The sequence below is a fragment of the Oncorhynchus gorbuscha genome, linkage group LG16 (assembly GCF_021184085.1).
Source record: "Oncorhynchus gorbuscha isolate QuinsamMale2020 ecotype Even-year linkage group LG16, OgorEven_v1.0, whole genome shotgun sequence".
Lineage (NCBI taxonomy): Eukaryota > Metazoa > Chordata > Actinopteri > Salmoniformes > Salmonidae > Oncorhynchus > Oncorhynchus gorbuscha.
In genome coordinates this window covers 17,761,751-17,781,902 of record NC_060188.1, presented here as the reverse complement: position 1 = coordinate 17,781,902, position 20,152 = coordinate 17,761,751, and the positions used below count along the sequence as shown (strand labels likewise).

At 44.3% G+C, this 20,152-nt stretch overlaps 1 protein-coding gene across 2 annotated transcripts in view; it reads left to right on the top strand.

Annotated features, from left to right (window-relative positions):
* The first annotated feature begins 1,265 nt into the window (after positions 1-1,265).
* LOC124000315 (myosin-9-like) overlaps positions 1,266-20,152 on the top strand; it is a 32,779-nt gene continuing 13,892 nt past the window's right edge. The window contains exons 1-11 of one of the 2 annotated variants that reach the window (XM_046306590.1): positions 1,266-1,506; positions 12,407-12,741; positions 14,320-14,476; positions 15,287-15,314; positions 15,468-15,561; positions 16,316-16,336; positions 18,177-18,269; positions 18,392-18,455; positions 19,058-19,156; positions 19,236-19,379; positions 19,462-19,557. In XM_046306590.1, the coding sequence (XP_046162546.1) occupies positions 12,412-12,741; positions 14,320-14,476; positions 15,287-15,314; positions 15,468-15,561; positions 16,316-16,336; positions 18,177-18,269; positions 18,392-18,455; positions 19,058-19,156; positions 19,236-19,379; positions 19,462-19,557 (1,126 nt within the window). In that variant the 5' untranslated portion in view covers positions 1,266-1,506; positions 12,407-12,411. The remainder of the gene's footprint in view (positions 1,507-12,406; positions 12,742-14,319; positions 14,477-15,286; positions 15,315-15,467; positions 15,562-16,315; positions 16,337-18,176; positions 18,270-18,391; positions 18,456-19,057; positions 19,157-19,235; positions 19,380-19,461; positions 19,558-20,152) is intronic. The other variant, XM_046306591.1, reaches the window with a different exon arrangement.

The following is a 20,152-nucleotide window of genomic DNA, read 5'->3' as shown; positions in this document are numbered from 1 at the left end:
AAGAATTGAGGCTGTTCTGAGGGCAAAAGGGGGGTGCAACTAAATATTAGGAAGGTGTTCCTAATGTTTTATACACTCAGTGTAGACGTCTATGATTGGTTCAGATAGACTTGATACATAGGGAAGTGTCTATTGTCAAAAATCAACGTCCGTAGACGTTGAAATCAAGGCCATTCTGGACCGCACCAAAAAAAGACCTAAAAAAGACCGTCGGTCCGGACAGGACCGAAAAAGATGTCCAGAAGACGGCCCCTGACGGTAAAAGCTGAGTGGGCTTTTGCACCTCAAAAGGAAAGCACCTGTGTTTGTTGAATCTACCTTCCTTCTTTCAGTTGTTATTGTTTTTGTCCATTTTTATATTTCCTGGAATATTCTTGATCATTCAGCAAGACACTGTTGACAACTTTCTATGTTATCAGCATTGTACATTGTTTTTTGTTTGACAATAGACACTTCCCTGTGGACCAGGTCTACCTGTCAATAATCTGAAACATATCAATTCACACAATCACACAATAAGTGCTTTGCACAGGTCAAGTTTCTTTCACGTGGAATGCTATTCACCAATTTAATGCAATTTACCTTTTTTTTCATAGGGTGGAAAAATCATCTGAATTGTTGTTTTGTCTATTTGGTGTGTATTTTCATATGCACATACACCTACATTTATTATGCCTCAGTGTGGTTTCAGTTTCAGTATGTTTCTCCGGACAATAGTGTTTCTGTGTCCCTAAATATCACTATTATTAGTGTGGTGATGGTAATACTATCACTAACTGAAAATGTTTTCTCAGTTAACTTACCTGTCAAAATAAAGGTAAATGGATAAAGAGTAAAACAGTAGGCTACAGTTGTAGCCCAGTTTGTGTAGTGGTAGATTCCTTAACATGAACCTCTGGTAGGTTCTCTCTAAGCAGTGTCTGTGAGCTTCAAAGCAGCCCCAGTCTAGCCCCATTCGAATGACACAAGGGGATAACCTGGATGATGTAGCCCATCCTGAATGGACTGGTACTTATATGGTCATAAAAATCCTTACAGTGCACATACCTCCTTCATTAAAACACCACCTTATCTGTGCCCCCCTTCTCCTCCCCTCAACTATTTCATGTTCATGATTTTTTTGCCCAGTGGCACTAGTACGTTCACTGGTAAACGCCCCTTCAATAACATTATTGGCCCAGACGGTAAGGATTATTATAACATTGGCTGGGAGAAGCTGGGAGGGCGGAGACATAACATATAGGCCCCGCCTCCTCTGGACCGCACCCCGACTGACAACGCAAAGAGCGAATTTAACTAGCTAGTGGAAGAGAGAAGGAAAAGGAAAGAGAAAAAAAGAGAGTGAGGGAGAGCAAGAGAGGGAAGAAGAGAACACTATAGTTTGATCCGAGTTCTTTGCGAGGCTGCTGTCGACTGAAAATAAGTTTGTTTCGCGGCGACACGAAGACAGACTCAGCCACCGGTTGTAGCTAGCCAACCCCAAAAGCCTCTGCATCTCAACAGCAGGTAATAGTCCCGCTAGCTAGATATCTATTCTAGCTACATTCTCATTTCCTTCAGCCTTGGCTCTTCACATGCTTGTGTCTAGCGGCGAGCAAGTGTACCTAACCAGGAAGGACGAGAACAGCAACTTCATCACCTCACTGGGTGGGACCTCATAACCCAGATGTATGAATTATTGTTAACTTTTTGTGTGTACATAGTTTATACAATTTAAGGTGGAAAGTAGTTTCATTTTACCAGGCGCGGTGTCAAAGCAAGATTAAATCAGCGACTAAAGACTCAAATGGCGAGAAAATGTTGCATGTAACGTAAGCTAACTTGCTAACTACAGGAAGTGATTCGCATGAATGAGATGTAGAAAGGGAGGGAATGAAAAGTAACGCTAAATAATGGAACGCATCAACTATAAGCAAGGTCCTGTTAGAACCCTTTTTGCGTGTCTATTTCATCGCGGATTAACATGTTTTATTGTTTAGGTCTCGCTGTGTGATCAGTCGCGGGGCAAACAAGTTTGTAGGCTAACGTACCCCGCGAGTGTTGCGCACCATTACGTCACTCTTTAATTGATTCGCTGTGTACGTCCACGCTTCCTGTTCGATTTGTGCTTTAGGTCTACGTCATTGAATTTGTTTGCATGTCTCATGCATTTCATCCTACACTCCAATGAACTCATTATGCGTGAAATGGAAATCTAGCCAGTCGTGTGCAGTTAATGTATTTTTTTCTGAGATTTAGGATAATGTATCTATCTTGGCTTAAGTAATTGAACTAAATTGGAGTAGATTCACTTTACTCGGTAGGCCTAGTGAACCTTGTTACACGACCATACATTATATATGCAATGACCCCAGTCTATTTAAGTGCTTTGTCGGTAATTTGGGTTTGGTTAGTCAGTGTTTTGTGTTGTGAAATTATAGATTGCTGCAGTAATTTGATTCCGATTATTTCGACCTCAGGGACTTTGCCTGGCTACCCAAACTCGTTGCTCCGGGTAAACACTACGCCACGCCCATTGACATTTAGTTTCTTCTCCACAGTGAGTCTGGATCGGAGTACCTCCCCAACGCAGAGGCTAGCATTCTAGAAATCAGTCTCCAACAAGGGTGTTTTCAGGGTAAATGGAAAGCATCTGTGATGCCACTTTCACTTTTGGACGTTAACAATGTGACTCCATCTTTACTACTCCTACACATTTATCGGATTGGTTGAACATTACAGAAGAGAATCTCCCCATAAGTTTGTTTTCTAATCAAGACCAGTATGTAGGGGATCTAGTTTCAGGAGTTTATTTTACACTTGCTAGTTAGGTTACTAGAACACAAACTCGTTCTAACATTCTGATTGGTCCCGGAAACCAATGGTTTGGGCCAGAACCAGAGCATTTTGAAAGTGTCATTGGCTTTGATACTGTTTTTTTTGTTTTGAGATGATCAAATCACTGGGAAAAGCAAGTTGGTTTTTCCACCACAAACGACTTCAACGTTGGCAGACTCGAGCTGAAGTGTAGCAAATATAGAGCACAGGAAGAATTCAGTTTGAGTCGTCAGGCAATCCGGGTCTCACAAATTACACATGCTTCTCCAGTCAGCTTGGGCAATTCTCCTGATATAGGAACATTGCTCAGTCTAGGCCTGTGCAAAAGTCTGTTCCCACTGCATTGAGTGAATATCTGCCCCACAGATATGGCCACATTTGAATATCATGCCCATTAATTCAAACATGTTATTTCAAGTGAAACACAGGCCTGTGTCTTAGAACAGAGTTCCTGTCTTTTGAAGGCAACAGTATGCAAAGTCAAGTTCATGACTTTCTTGCATACATCCTTGGTCTCTCTGGTGTCTTTCTATTTCAATAGATAGGGTGTTTGTTCCTGTCATGATAACATAATTTCCTGTTTGTGCTTTCACTGCACTGAACTGTGAATCAAACCCCTGGCAGCATCTGAAAAGAATCCTCTGGATTTCAACATTGCTCATTGGAAAGGCATTCACCATTATTATTAGATATAAACTGATTAGTCTAACTTGTCGCGATCCTCTTACATTTTACTGTTTCAATGATGTCCCTACTAGAATGTATGCAGTTCATGAACAGTGGGTCGACCACATTTGATCCATATGTAGTCTAGCCTAAAAGTCTGCTTAAAATCATGCAGGACAAATGCCTGTCAATGTGTTGAAGGCCAGCTCGGATGCAGACATCCTGGCTAAGGTAGATTACCGTAGAACCAACTTGCTTTTGTTTCAATTGGAAACATTTGGGTCAAGGCCACCGTGGCACAAAAGGGGCCCACAGTTATCCAAGGTTCAGTGGTAGCTGTGATTCTTGAGTTGATGCCATCAGTCAGTCCCAAGGTGTTTGTCAGGTGACTTACAGGACGATAGTTGCCCTTTCAGTGATGAGGGACAGTAACATGGGCAAATGCTTGCTGATAATCCAGAAAAAAATTAGCCCTACATTTGACCATACCATTACAATTAGGTAATTTCACTAAGTAAACAATCCTCATTTTATATTCATTTTAGGCCTGATAATTCAACTAGCTACAGCAGATTAGATGTATTTGATCAAAGGTCATCATCTGGACAGGACTGCAGTTTATGCTACATTGATATTTATGAGCCTTCTCGCATAATGTACAGAATCTCCAGTGGAAGAGGCAAGTAGAAGGCAAAGGTCAATCATCCACATGAGTCTATCATTTGAGTAATGTATACAGACCTGCTCATAGCCACAGATCAGCATATAAACATGGGGCACATTCTCTTAAAGCTGGAATCCTTAATGGTGAAATTGTCATGTCAGATTGGGATATTACAACAAAGTTACTGTAAACAAGTGTCTTCATCAGACGTCATTGTGTGATACAACAGCAGAATATGTACTGCAACCTTTTTTAACTACACTGCTCGATGCACTTCACCTCTGTTACAGTCACAAAACGATAACGACGGTGCTGGGGAGGACAGTGGAGCTGTTTCCCCTAATACAGATTCCATCTTTAAACTAGGGCTGCGAATTGCCAGGGACCTCACAATATTTTCATGATACTTGGGTGCTGATATGATATGTATTGTGTTTCTCACAATTGAATATGTATTACGATTTGGTCTGTGATTTTAAAAAATAAATATGAATAATTATTGGGTTTTGACGGTCCAAACATATTGCTCACCATATGTATGCTGCTGAGATACAAGTGAGAGCATGAGAAATGGATCATGGAAATAAAAGTCCTATAAACAAATTGGCTCCCTATTTAATAAGATGGAGAACAAGCTATGAGGGAAAAATACTGGAGTTTTTAAACCAAGTTCAAGTACATTTTTCCCATCACTACTTTTAATAAAACAAGTTTGATATCATGGGTTCTTAGTAATGCAGACATCAAACACAGGATATTACGTGCGTGCATACATCTCTGCTCTCTGATTCAGATTTGAGTCATATTTTACTGCGGCTGGCTTGCCAGTCAACCTCTTTCAAACTTGTTTTAGTGCCATTACTCTCGCTATAAACTTCAATCTCTTTATATGTAATACACTCATTCCTTAGTTCAGTCTGGTTTGAAAAACGGGATTTCAATTGGGTCAATCGGCTTGGTGTGACTTGGCAGGGACACTCAATGTATCAGCTAAAAAGGCCTAGTGCAAATCCCACTACTAGGTTTATTCTACTGTTTGCTTGCTTGTTTCTTTCCTTCCTCCTACTCCAATCTGTCAATTTCTCCCTACTCTCCATATCACATATTTTGGGGCCCCTTCCCATCCTCCCCCTCACAGTGCACACCTGTAGGGTTCCACTGAATGCAACAATGGCAGGAAATGACTAATCTATGACTGGGGTTCCAAACAAACAAGGCGTGTTCTCTCTTCTCTGGACTGAACTGTGGCAACACTGATTGCTGCTTTGTTTATGATACATGCTAGACCTACGCTGGGTGGGGGGATAGTTGTCCTTTTTTAATTTATAGTGAACAAAAATAAAGCAACATGGAACAATTTCCAAGATTTTACTGAGTTACATTTCATGTAAGGAAATCGGTCAACTGAAATAAATGAATTAGGCCCTGATCTATGGATTTCATGACTGGGAAGACTGATATGCATTGGTTGGTCACAGATGCCTTAAAAAAACAAATGGTTAGGGGGGTGGATCAGAGGACCAGTCAGTATCTGGTGTGACCACAATTTGCCTCATGCAGCGTGACACATCTCCTTCGCATAGGATTGATCAGGCTGTTGATTGTGGAATGTCGTCCCGCTCCTCTTCAATGGCTTGTTGTTGGATATTAGTGGAACTGGAACATGCTGTCGTACCCATCAATCCTGAGCATCCCAAACATGCTCAATGGGTGCCATGTCTGAGTATGCAGGCCATGGAAGAAATGGGCCTTCAGCTTCCAGGAATTGTATACAGGTCCTTGCGACATGGGTCTGTGCATTATCGTGCTGAAACATTAGATGACTGAGGCAGCTGAATGTCACAACAATGAGCCTCAGGATCTCGTCACAGTGTCTGTGCATTCAAATTGCCATCAATAAAATGCAATTGTGTTCGTTGTCCATAGCTTATCCCTGCCTGCCCATACCATAACCCCACCACCACTATGGGGTGTTCACAATGTTGACATCAGCAGACCGCTCATCCACACTATGCCATACATGGTCTGCGGTTGGCATGCCATTTGGACGTACTGCAAAAATTCTCTAAAATGATGTTGGAGGCAGCTTATGGTAGAGAAATTAACGTTTAATTCTCTGGCAACATTTCTGGTGGACATTCCTGCAGTCAGCATGCCAATTGCACACTCCCTCAAATTGAGATATCTGTGACCTTGTGTCGTGTGACAATTTAACATTTATAGTGTGTTTTTGTTTTCCCCAACACAAGTTGCACCTGTGTAATGATCATGCTGTTTAACTAGCTTCTTGATATGCCACACCAGTCAGGTGGATTATCTTGCCAAAGGAGAAAGGCTCATGAGTGATGTAGCCACATTTGAGAATCTTTTTGTGCATATGGAACATTTCTGCAAACTTATTTCAGCTCATGAAACGGAACCAAAACTATATATTGTGGTTATTTCTAAAATTCTATAACTAATGGAGAGAAGCAGATTATTAGATGGGTAGAGGTCTTTTACACCATGTGGGTGGTGAAAAGCTACCTTGCATGTCAGAAAATAGACCTTGTTGTGTGATCTGCGCACTTGATGTTTGGTTTTGTAGGCGTGTATACATGCATGTGTCAGACTGGCCACTGCCTAACGCAATCAACTTGAGCACTCGAACACAGTTTCACACTGAAATGCTCTCTGCACAGGGACATCCGTCTGACTGCCACTCCATATTTTATTTCTCCGTCAACACAAATGCAGGTCAGGTTCCATATACCCCACTAGTTTGAATACAGCACATGTTCAACTGGCCGTGAGTGCTTTTTGACTTGAGAATAGCCTCCATAAACGCTGCACACTATTTGTTGTCTGCATGTAGCCTAGACTATAGTGATTCAAAGGGAGTGCTCTTATACTGTAGATAAGACTTCTAGTCAGAGATAAGGAGAGACTAAACCATCCCTTCCCTTTGGTCTGCTAACCCCTAAGTGAAAATAATGATGAGAAGAAATGTTCAGTGTTCACGGTCAGGTGAAAGATGCTTTGTGTCCCGAGTAGGGTTTAGAAAGACATGTTTATTTAAGTGACCGAGGAAGCGGGTATATATGACTCCCTCCAGCATTCTTTCACAACAGTTAAAAGGCTTATGTAACCATGCTCTAATATCCAATGTGCTTTCGCTTGTTCAGCAAGTGGGTGCAAATTTAAAAAGCCTAGTGTCCAATATGGCTGTCAAAATGACAACAGAAATATGAGCAATTTCATCATCCCTTTGACCCCAAATCATTGTTTTTAGGCGTTTGTCAAACTGAGACCTACTGGCTGTCAACCAGTACAGTTAATAGAACAGTTCTAAAGGTAATGTCTGTTATTAGATCTAAACTGGACAGTTCAAATCAGTTATTCACTTTATGGTGCTGCTAGAGTAACAGGTTGCTTAGAGTTCCAGTTTTACGTGCATCTCTAGTGAGGAATGTGGAAAAATAGTGGATAAGGGTTTGTCATGGAGTGTGGTGAGTTTCCAGGACTTAATTTACTGCACAGTCTGCAGAGGGCTGAGAACTTCTCGTTTGAACGGTGTCCCCTGGCGCACTCTGCAAGAATTCACACAACCACGTTCCACAAATGGCAAAACAGTTTTCCCTCTGTCATTTCCTCTTCCCTCTCTCTCTCCTCGGCTCCCCTCCCTCCCCTGTTTTAGGCAGAGTGATTGTGTCTGAGTCCATAATGAACTTAGACACACTCCACCTCTCTTGCCCTTTGGCCTCGTCTGGCGGTCACACTCTCCCTCAGGGCGTCACAGTGGAGAGGACTAGGAAAGCCAGAGGTAAGGTCAGAGGGCAAGGGATGGAGGGATAGGCCGTTGAAGCTTAACATGCGTTCAAGACTGACCATGCTAGACTGGACCCAACAAGAGACCATCTGATGAACTAGAGTAGGGACATGCAGGACAGATGGGATGTGATAGAGGATGTATTAATGGTTTTATTAATATTCCAGTCAATGGAGACATGTCTGTTTAACCAATTTATAATGTGGCTGGCGGGATACAAGGCTTATTGTATATGGTCAGGCTTTAAATGTTGCCTTTGGTCGCCGACTGATGAGATGGAGGGTCAAGACCTTGGCTTTTCCAGCTACTCAGCATAACTCTGGGTGGAAAGGCACTGAGCTGGAATGGAATGAGAGTGGAGCAGGGAAGGAGGGAGGGATGGCTCTGAAGAGCAAGCAGCCTTTGGTGTCCCTTTTAACGAGACGGCCAGGCGTTGACAAGGACGCTCTTTACTTCCTCCCTTTGTGCCTTCATTCTTGTCTCTGTGACGTCGGTTCTAAAACCACCCTCTCTCCTCCCTCTTGTTGTTCGGCACAGGGTTCCACTTCTATAGTAGATCACTTCACTGACTAAGCACCACTCTTCCCAGATGTTGGTGGTTTTCTTAGCCTTCAGTGACATGTTGCTTGATTGTGATAGGTCAGGTAACATTTAGGGACTGTTGAAGGGATTGGTTTCCTTGTATTCCACGTGTCGCCTTCATTAATGTGTAACTCTGCATGAGTAACTACCAGAATGGCTAATCTCAATGTAGCCAACCTTCAATAGATGAGTCTGTTTGTACAGCTGAACAGAGTTTAATGTGACAAGACATGGGGAGGCCTTGCAGCTGCGCGGTACTGGGCTTCAGGCCTAGTGGCGTCCCAGGTTGAGTGAAGACGTGGCCAGACGGAAAGCTGTGGACTTTGGTGGCCAGACGGAAAGCTGTGGACTTTGGTGGCCAGACGGAAAGCTGTGGACTTTGGTGGCCAGACGGAAAGCTGTGGACTTTGGTGGCCAGACGGAGCTGTGGCTGTGGACTTTGGTGGCCAGACGGAAAGCTGTGGACTTTGGTGGCCAGACGGAAAGCTGTGGACTTTGGTGGCCAGACGGAAAGCTGTGGACTTTGGTGGCCAGACGGAAAGCTGTGGACTTTGGTGGCCAGACGGAAAGCTGTGGACTTTGGTGGCCAGACGGAAAGCTGTGGACTTTGGTGGCCAGACGGAAAGCTGTGGACTTTGGTGGCCAGACGGAAAGCTGTGGACTTTGGTGGCCAGACGGAAAGCTGTGGACTTTGGTGGCCAGACGGAAAGCTGTGGACTTTGGTGGCCAGACGGAAGGCTGTGGACTTTGGTGGCCAGACGGAAGGCTGTGGACTTTGGTGGCCAGACGGAAGGCTGTGGACTTTGTGGGGACTCTGAGTCATAATTAAAGACGTGGGTCTACCCAGTGTTCTCTTAATGCCATAGACACTGCCTAGCCTGTACATCAATGGCAACGGCTGACCATCACACTTTAGTTCGTCTTCACCTTTCAATGTAGAGCACCTTCCATAGAATGACTATGAACAGAATAAATGTGGTTATAAATGTAGCCCTGTGCTGCTCTCAGGAGATGGAGGAGATGCGTCACTGACTAATCTGTGTCAAGACGATGTGTATAGGACACGGCGCAGGCCTCTCTGCTCCCTCCTTCCCTCCCCAGGGCCGTCCAAAACGGCTGCATGCTCTCCTTTTTGAAGTCTCATTTTATCATTATTTCTGTTCAATATCATTGGGTTATATTCCTATCCTGCTGGCCTACCCATGTCTTGCTGGTTGACCATGCAAGCTGAACTCTCTGGCCCCCATCCTGCCTCCACTCAACAGATGGCCTGTATATGTTTGAGCTGCATGTTTGAGTTTGTTTTCATGTAGGCTACACTTTTTTTCTTCTCCATGCTGCACGCCCACGTTAGCCTAGCTGACGCTGATAAGAATCAATCCCAGAGCGTTGGTGTGTTGAGGCTGTACTCCCCACTGCTTGTTTTTGCCAAGCAGGAAAACAATACAGTTAACTATTGCAGTCAGGAATTAGCTGTGTTGGGACTGCATGGAACTGACTAGACTGCCCCTTGGTGTGGTTGCTGATTGCTTGCCTAACGTTGCAGATAGTTAGGCCCTGCCACAGTCAAGGGACTGTCTGAAGGCCACTGGCTTCACCACTGCACACAGTAACTGTTCTACTGTACAGCCTGTGGGTGCATTGCCAGGGATAGGTGATGTATTTTGAGTGTTTAAGGGCTCGAACACACCAATAGCGTTTGCCTGCTGAGTACTTTGCCAAAAAATACTTTACATGTAGAATCGTGCAAAAATGTGATCCGTCCGACATCAACAGCGTGCTGAACGATTAGTAGACCAACGGGAGATCCACATTCGTTGCGACGTGTGCGACCCTTAAACCCCCCGGGGTTGACTGGCCCTGTGATGGGGGGGGGGAAAGAGGCAGAAAGACTGGAAGGAGAGACCAGGAGAGACTGATGATGGTGAGAGGAAAGAAATGTGCAGCGTTCATTTGCTCTCTGTCTCTGATAAAGGGTCAGTATGGGAGGAATGTGACCCTGGAAGACTGGATAAACAGAGGGGGGGTGGGGAGAGGGAGACTGGAGCTGACCGAGAGGGGTCCGGTGGGACTCATTTGTGGGGTACCTCACTCTAAAGCAGGAAACTGGGAAGTAAGGGTTGAGAAACAGAGTTGGGAAAGGGGAGGGTGTTGTGATGGAAGTCAGCTGTGGAGCTCTGAGGGAGAGGAATGGTGCTACAGTCTTGGTACCCTTCCTGGTTGCCTGACGTACATCAGGGTTAATTTATTATTTCTCATAACCCTTTCTGTCAGCAATGCCCATATCCAATGCAGTACAGCCCTTCTCTACATTCTCAAACATCTACTTGCCCTAGCCTTTGTGTGCAGTAGACTGCATTTCCCCCAGTGTAGGTTAACATGCCTATAAATACATTTTTCCCATTCTACAGCAGGTAAATCTCACATTCAACGATGTGCTATTTTGTAAGAATATCTTTATGATTGTAGGCAATGTAGGAGAACTTGCCACCTGTAACCCCCCCCCCCCCAGCCAAATGTTTTTTTTTCACCAATTGCATTTCCAAATGATCCAAACAGAAACTCTGCCAACAAAGCTCAAGTATGGTAGTGGAAAAATATCTTGAACTTGTAACCTTTTTGAGTGTTTGCTGTTTTGCAACATTGAATATGTAAACATAACGCAGCCAGTTGTTGTAAAATTTCAACTTTTATTTCTACCCTAGGGAGTGAAAGAAAGTTTTAGGCTAACGACCCTGGCGGTGGTGTGAAAGCACAACTCTCCTGTTGGAACGTTCAGATAAGGGCCTTCACTTTTCTCTACCTCTGTATAGCTAAAGGTTATGAAACACCCGTCCCCCACTGGATTCTGGTAATACTTGTCTAGTGTCTCCATGTGGGTTACACCATGGAACTGACAGATGTTGTTCATGAGCTGTGAACCGGTCCTGTTTTGGCCTGCAAGCCATGTCGCTCACCTCTGGCGTTGTGGTGGTTTTACACGAGCTTTGTAAACAAGATTCAAGACAGAACATTGTGTTTAGGCCTTTAACACCATTTTCTTTTTTTTTTGGGGGGGGGGGTATTTAGACTTGAAGTCCCTTGAATGTTCTTTAACTTTTGTTTTTGAATATGGGAGGTTCCTCAGGCCTCATTATGTACAACAGTCAATTCTCCTCCCACTCTGACGTGCTACTCATCCCTAGAAACCGAACGTTGCGAATCGCAAATTGTTTTGAAGATTTTCCTCCAAGCATGTAATCAATGTAGTCTTTCCCAAAACCATGTATTTGGTTGAGATGGTCAGCACATGTTGCACATTACCACAAATAAGTTTTACAGCACTAAGTTACATTTTGTTAGTGGCCGCCTTGGCTGGAGAGGGAGTGCGTCCCGTAATTTGATTAGCATCCGTAGTGGTTGCCAGAAACGTGGGGCCTCGTTGAGATTGGTTTGTTTCATGTTGAACTGACCTAACCTGAGCACTCCAAGTTGTAGAGGAAACATTGGTAACCTCTGCATTCCTCAGACATTACATCAAGACAAATGGCCAGGGCCCAGACCTCTCTGACAGACATCAACTCAGCCACTGCCGAGAAAGTTTGTTGGGTAGTGGCTATCTTTACCTCTGAACAATCCCATGGGTATTGCGGATAGAGATTGACGCAATGGGGAAATGACAGTTCATGCCCACATTATTGTTTTGGGGATTGATGCAAGATAAACTACAAAGCATTAAGAGAAGTCTTTGTTAACTTGGCTCAGTTTATGTCAGGTCTGTTGCTCATTTACATCAGGTTTGTTGGTTGAGGTCTAACTAAATTAAATTGGTACTACAACTAAATGCTCCATTTCCCAGCCCTAACCAACTTCTGGGTCTCTTTCCACAGCAACCATGGCGACTGACGCAGACAAGTTCCTGTACGTGGACCGCAACATGGTCAACAACCCTCTGGCCCAGGCAGACTGGGCCACCAAGAAGCTGGTGTGGGTGCCGTCGGAGCGGCTGGGCTTCGAGGCGGGATCTGTGAAGGAGGAGCGAGGTGAAGAGTGCCTGGTGGAGCTGGCAGACTCTGGCAAGAAGGTGAAAGTCAACAAGGACGACATCCAGAAGATGAACCCGCCCAAGTTCAGCAAGGTGGAAGACATGGCCGAACTCACCTGCCTGAATGAGGCCTCTGTGCTGCACAACCTCAAGGAGAGATATTACTCTGGCCTCATCTACGTGAGTATTACACACCAGGCACACACTGAACTGAAGGACCTCGCCTCATTGTATGATACAAATGTCAATCAGTACTGTGTTCATGTGAACACTTCTGACTCACTATTGCCCCCTCATCTGGGCGGCAGCGTAGCCTAGTGGTTAGAGGGTTGGACTAGTAACCGAAAGGTTGCAAGATCAAATCCCTGAGCTGACAAGGTACAAATCTGTCGTTCTGCCCATGAGCAAGGCAGTTAACCCACTGCCATTGAAAATAAGAATTTGTTCTTAACTGACTTGCCTAGTAAAATAAAGTTGTTAAACATTTTTTAAATCCGAGAGCTGATAATGTTTGACTCTTTAAAAAAAGATTTAGGTGTTATCCAAGGTTTTGCTTAATGCTGGTTATGAAAGCACTGTTTTCTCATGTCATAACTTGGCCTGGTTCCAAACCAGGTAGACCTCCTTCCTAGCCTCATTACCACCATTAAGCCCATTGTGTCAGATGACCCATTGTGTGCAGGTTGCCACTCCAAACGAAATGCTGTAATCTGTTTACCAAACATACGAGTATGTTCAGTCCTCTCTTTCTGGCTCCCCTCTCTTACACTCTCCTGTGTTTGGAGTACTGCTGTAAACAGGAATCTGCAGGGAACAATACTCTCCGTGGGGGGAAGGAAAGAGAGGGACACAATGGGGGGATGGAGAGTAAAGCTGTTCAGAGTTGAGTTTCAGGCAGAGCTGGAAATTAAATGGATATGGAATGTAAATCGTGCTCTAATTATTGTTCCCCCATAATGCCATTTATTCCTCTGTCCACGACTGGGAGTGATTTGGTGCCTGCTACATTGGGCTTTGACCCGGTCAAGTCAACACACACTGGCCCTCTTGGGGTTTGGGTATTGCCGTGTTGTGCGCCACTGGACCGGCTACCCTTCTGAAAACCCCCCTCTTGGGAGAGGCAGAGACGACTACCAGACCAGAAGCAAGGGCACGGCGCAATGGGGAGGACAGGAATGTAGCTGAGAGGGAAGGAAACAGAAATATGGAGGGTGGATGAACATAAATGAAGTGGGGAGGAGAGACTCTCCAGATGCCCATACCAAGATGAGGAGTATATGGGAAGGGACAGAGGGGCTGGGGTGAAATCACCTCGGATGATGTCACTGTTTGGTAGAAGCGTTTTGTGATTGTGAAACATGCCTGATCTAGCACAGCCTCTGGCTGTAGTCAGGGAGGGAGATTGGGAAATAAAGTATGGAGCTGGTGTTGACGAGGGTTAGATTCAGAAGATAATGTTCACTATGATTTCCCCATTCACATCTGTCCAGTCTTGTTTTTGGCTGCAGACCATCAGTGATATAGTATGCAGTCAGTTTAAACTATTACATTGCAGTAGAATCACTCTGACCTGCCAATCTCTCACTAACATCAACAGTGGAATTTTAATTGAAATGACATCTCGAGCCAAAATCCATTGTAAGAAGACCAGTCAAGTCCGACTGTATAATCCCTAGTGTTCTTGGTTCAGGACATGGATAGAGGAGCGCATGTATGTTCAGTAACTAATATTAATAAGTGTTTCTCTTTGTATCACAGACATACTCTGGGCTCTTCTGTGTGGTTATAAACCCCTATAAGAATCTGCCCATCTACTCAGAAGAGATTGTGGATATGTACAAGGGCAAGAAGAGGCATGAAATGCCCCCCCATATTTATGCCATCACTGACACGGCCTACAGGAGCATGATGCAGGGTAAGCCAGGGTCCTTTTTTACCACATCGTAGTAAGTAACCTAGCAAATTTACTCATTCATCTGAATACAAGGGTTATTGGTAGTATTTTACCATCCATGTTTAGTAAGATAATTTGCCTATAAGATATGAATTGGTTTAGACTCCTCCAGGCAGACTAGGCTCTGAAAGTCTGCATTTAAGTAGTGAAGCATTAGCCTTGATTTCTGAGGGCTCCTGCCTTCCATAACCATGGAAAGGCCATTAGTCGGTCTGTAAGGCGATGTAGGTTACATACAGTACATTCTCAGTACTCTTTCCCAGACCCATTATCTTGATGTACTGTTTGGTGTTGTCAGGCTGTCCATTCACTCCCTCTTGTCTTGTTAGTCAATTGTTGGCCCCCATTGATGTAAAGGGAATCATTTAACTGGAAGAGGGAGTTACCATGCAGTATTTGCATGGGGATGGTTCATTGACTTGTTGGTTAAAAGGCATCACCCTTTCCATTCACAGGAAGCTGGATATTGATTTCCTGTGTGACCAATGCACTTCCTGTTTCAGAGACAAATGTGGTGCATGTGCCCCTGCGATAACAAATAGACACTGAAGAATTCATATTTTATTTAAAGCCAGCTGGCAACAACATACTTCAGTTCTGACAATGGAACTGACATTCCTCTGCACAACAAGCACCCACGATGGGCTACAAATAGTAGCAGAAACTATTGTCACTATTGAATTCTACGGTCCCCTCATGTTATTCAATCCAAACTTAAACCATGAAATATGTACCTTTAAAAAATAATCTTGGCCCCACCTCTTTTCACAGACCGTGAAGACCAGTCCATTCTTTGCACGTGAGTCTTGACCACAAAACCCTATGAATAGCAAATCTTGGTCTCAACATAACCTTGAAATATTACAGCGTTAGTTGTGATATTGCTGACAACTGATTGACTTCCTTCCTTTTTTTTGCATCTGTCCCCCCTTCCTCCTTTTCTCTTCCACAGAGGAGAGTCTGGTGCCGGGAAGACTGAGAACACCAAGAAGGTCATTCAGTATCTGGCCCATGTGGCCTCTTCCCACAAGACCAAGAAAGACCAGGTCAGTCATCTACTCTACTATTCTTTCTCATAATTCCCTCTGACCTTTACCCTCTCCTCTCTGTTTCTCCCTCTACTCTCTTTCCTATTCCTTTTTTTGTTCTCCACCATGCTCTCGAACTCTCCCTCACTCTCTGACGTGGGCCTGGTTTGCTATGGTCCTTTATCAGCTCAGAACCAGGCTTTTCGGAGTCCTCAATGCTCAACTACTTGTACTGTGATTGTATGTGCGTTTGAGAAATAGTGTTGCCAGTGGTACTTAACATTACATTGTCAAGCCATCGCAGTATTGTTCCAGGTCTCGGATAGGTGCTGCTTCTACATCAGTCATATTGTTCCAGGTCTCGGATAGGTGCTGCTTCTATCAGTCACACCGCTCTATGGTGCCATAGAGGACCTCTAAATAAGGGTTGGCCAGTCTTGGTTCTTTAAGACTGACCGTAGCACAGCAGGAGGTAGATTAAACTCCCTTGGTAGCTGGTTTATAGTGTCATATCTAAACCACAGTGGACTGACTATTATTCCTTTTGTTGACATTCCTCCTCCAGCGGCTGAGCTGAATCAAAGTGACCTCCGGTCAACTCTATAAAGCAATGAGACAAAATGTAACCCTGCAGTGCTGTAGTTGGCCACCCCTGTGATAGATGCAGCTGTGACTACAGGGTTCAAGAGAGGCCCAGTCTTTTCTGAAAGCAGACCAGTATCTGTATCTATCATTCCTTTGAGGTTGTGTGTTTCTCTTTTCCCATCAACAGACCAGCTCGTTCCTGTCACATGTGAGTTACCCCCCCCCCCCCCCCCCCCCCAATCACCCCCTTCCTTCCTCTCCCATCACACATCTCTGGATCTCCTCCTCCACACCCTTCCTCCCTCTTCCTGGCTCTTGCACTGTCTCTCCCTCCTCCCCCGTGCTGCTGGAGCGTGCTCTGTGGTGGGCTAGTGGGTCACTTGGAAGTGTACACATGACCAGGGTCAGTCCAGAGGAAGGAATGCTCTTTATTAAAGGGGAAATTGCCATTAGAATTCAGCCAGACAAAACCGAGAGCGCATCCCTTTTTGTATTATTGATTTGATCTTCTTTAAATACAATGTTTAAAGATTTTTAATGAGTAAACAGCTCTGCAGTTTGACAAGTCTGGCTGGATTTTGCATAACGCTGTTGATCCTTTGTTTTCCCCCTGGTGGTTCCAGAAGTGTGCTTGATGTGTTTACGACTCCGTGTCTGCTTGCTGTGTGTGTGTTCCAGTGTGTCTGTTCAGAGATCTGGTCAACGTTCTCTCACAGCTCCCCCTCCATTTCTCACTCTTTGTCTACACCATTTTAAAGATCTCTGGACAAACTCACTGAGTTGCTGTGTGCATTGTGACGCCAGTGGACTAATTGTATACGTGTGTTCGTTCACTGGGGATGCTTCATACCAGTCATCATATCCATTATTCCCTGCTCCTTACTACTGTTTAAAGCCTCATAGTGGTGTAATGTATAGGATTAGTTAGGGATTGGTTTTAAACCATTGTCCTTGAAGATGAAGAAAAAAGGTTCAGTGAGCTCCTCAGATTGATAACATTGACAAAGCCACTACTATAGCAGTCTTTTTAGCAGACTTTCTTATCCAGGAAGAGTTACAGGAGCAATTAGTGTTAGTGCCTTGCTCAAGGCCACATTGACAGATGTTACACCTAGTTGCTTGGGGATTCGAACCAGCAACCTTTCGGTTACTGGCTAACCTCTTAACTGCTAGGCTATGTAAGAATATTAGTGTGAGGTCTGTATTTTTATTGGGCGGATTGAAGTGATTTCCACCCAATATGCGTCAAGCTCCTCACATGTTGACACAGCCTCAGCTGTAGCAGACTCTTGAAGGATATCAGTAGGCTTTCCTGTCCATGTATATATCCTTTTAAAATTGAAATTCACTGTAGTATTACTAGTGGCATTTTGGATGGAGTCATGTGCATGGATCCACCTGTACAACAGTCTGCAGTAGAGCTCAGTGTGAACTATGTACAGATTTCAGGCTGTAGGGGTTGTGTATACTTAATGTCAGTGTAGTGAATATTGACATTCAGTTCTCTGCATGGGGTCTGGGGGTTACTCTGGGTGAAGGGCTACTGATGAGTGCCGCAGGGTCGTCCATTGGGTGTCAAGGTGTGGGCACTAACACTGCGCTGTGTGGGGATTTTGTGTACTTGTGTATGTGTTCCCGGGTGTTGTGATATTCAATGGTCTGCATGCAGTTTGTTTTATTTTCTCCATAAGTAAGGTAATGCAGTTGTGTGAATTCTTAACTTAAATTATGGACTTGGTGTAAAAAGGGAACATCTAAACACAAATCCAATGTTTAAACAACTGAAATCCTCACAATGAAGTGAAACTAGAGTAAATTAAAAGCAGATGACTATAGTTCTCACAATGCGTGACGATGAATCATCCATTGGAATCACCAAAGGTATTCAGTTTGATCCCACTGCTGAGAAATGACAAATGGCATGTCCTGTTAGTGTCACTATAGAATTTGTACTAATCCAGATGTGTCCTTATAAGGAGGTGGTGGTTTAAAGAATCCAATGGGATAAAGTCATTGGTTGATAGAGCGGTTCTGTGTTTGTCCTCTAGGGTGAGCTGGAGAAGCAGCTGCTGCAAGCTAACCCCATCCTGGAGGCCTTTGGAAACGGCAAGACTGTGAAGAACGACAACTCCTCCCGATTCGTAATAACTTTTTTATTTTTTATTTAAAAAAATAATCTGAGTGATGCTTTTTTTTTTCCTTTTTTCTGTTGGACAGGTATTTCCTGCTTCCTTAGTCATTCACTATGTTCTCTCTCTCTCAGGGAAAATTCATCAGGATTAACTTCGACGTCAACGGATACATCGTGGGGGCCAACATTGAAACCTGTATCCTTCATACTATGTTAACCACAATGAAATTCACTCTCATTTGAAATATACAATAGTTTGGGGTCCTGAGTGGCGCAGTAGTCTAAGGCACTGCATCTCAGTCCTAGAGGCATCACTACAGACACCCTGGTTTGAATCCAGGCTGTATCATAACTGATTGGAAGTCCCATAGGGTGGAACACAATTGGCCCGGCGCCATCCAGGTTAGGGTCTGGCCGGGGTAGGCTGTCGTAAATAAGAATTTGTTCTTTTTATTTTTAATTATTTTAACCTTTTATTTAACTAGGCAAGTCAGTTAAGAACTAATTCTGCCTGTTCAGGGGCAGAACGACAGATTTGTACCATGTCAGATCGGGGGTTTGAACTTGCAACCTTCCGGTTACTAGTCCAACGCTCTAACCACTAGGCTACCCTGCTGCTCTTAACTGACTTGCCTAGTTAAATAAACTACACTTCAATCTATAGCCTACATAATTTTTAACTCCAGACACCTCTCGGTTAGTCTTTACAGTAAGCTAAACAAGTCACACACTTGCCCTGGCCAGTAGAAGCTCACAATCTAGTCTGAATGAGTGGCTCCTTGACGGTCTAACCACCAGACCTGCTGGAGAAGTCCCGTGCCATCCGCCAGGCCAAAGACGAGAGGACCTTCCATGTCTTCTATTACATGCTCACTGGTGCTGGAGACAAACTGCGCTGTAAGCCTCCTTCGTTATCACCTTTATCAAGTACAGCGAACTGTGCATATCAGATTTAATAACTCTGTGCTCCCCTCAGCCGAGCTGTGTCTGGAGGGCTACAACAACTACCGCTTCCTGGTCAATGGAAACGTGACCATCCCTGGCCAGCAGGATAAGGACCTGTTCACCGAGACCCTGGAGGCCTTTAGGATCATGGGCATTCCAGAGGACGAGCAGATTGGTAAGGGGGAGGACGGGACACACTACCCTCTCACTGGTTTATTTTGGCAGGTGTGACTCTAACCTCTGGTCTCCTCATGCAGGTCTCCTGAAGGTGGTGTCTTCAGTGCTCCAGCTGGGCAACATGAGCTTTAAGAAGGAGCGCCATTCAGACCAGGCCTCCATGCCTGACGACACAGGTACAGCAAACCTATATGTGGGCTGGTTTGATCCTAAAAAGGAGATCCTAGTATCTGTCAATTACACTCTACTGACCAGCAGATTATACACTTCAGTCCACCAGAATTAACTAATCAAATCAGTTTACCTTACAGTGAAATGCTTACTTACAGGCTCTAACCAATAGTGCAAAAAAGGTATTAGGTGAACAATAAAACAACAGTGAAAAATAACAGTAGGGAGGCTACATACAGACTCCAGTTAGTCGATCTGATTGAGGTAGAATGTAAATGTAGTTATGTTGAAAGTGACTATGCATATATGATGAACAGAGTAGTAGTAGTGTAAAAGAGTGGTTGGTGGGTGGGGGGACACAATGCAGATAGCCCAACCAACCACTGCTCCCCGCACATTGGTTAACCGGGCTAATTGAGGTAGTATGTACATGAATGTATAGTTAGTGACTGCATATATGATAAACAGAGTTGCAGCCTTTTTGTCCAAGACTTGGCTCTCCGGTACCGCTTGCCATGCAGTAATAGAGAAGTCTATGGTTGGGGTCGTTGACAAGTTTTAGGGCCTCCCTCTGACACAGCCTGGTGTAGAGGTCCTGGA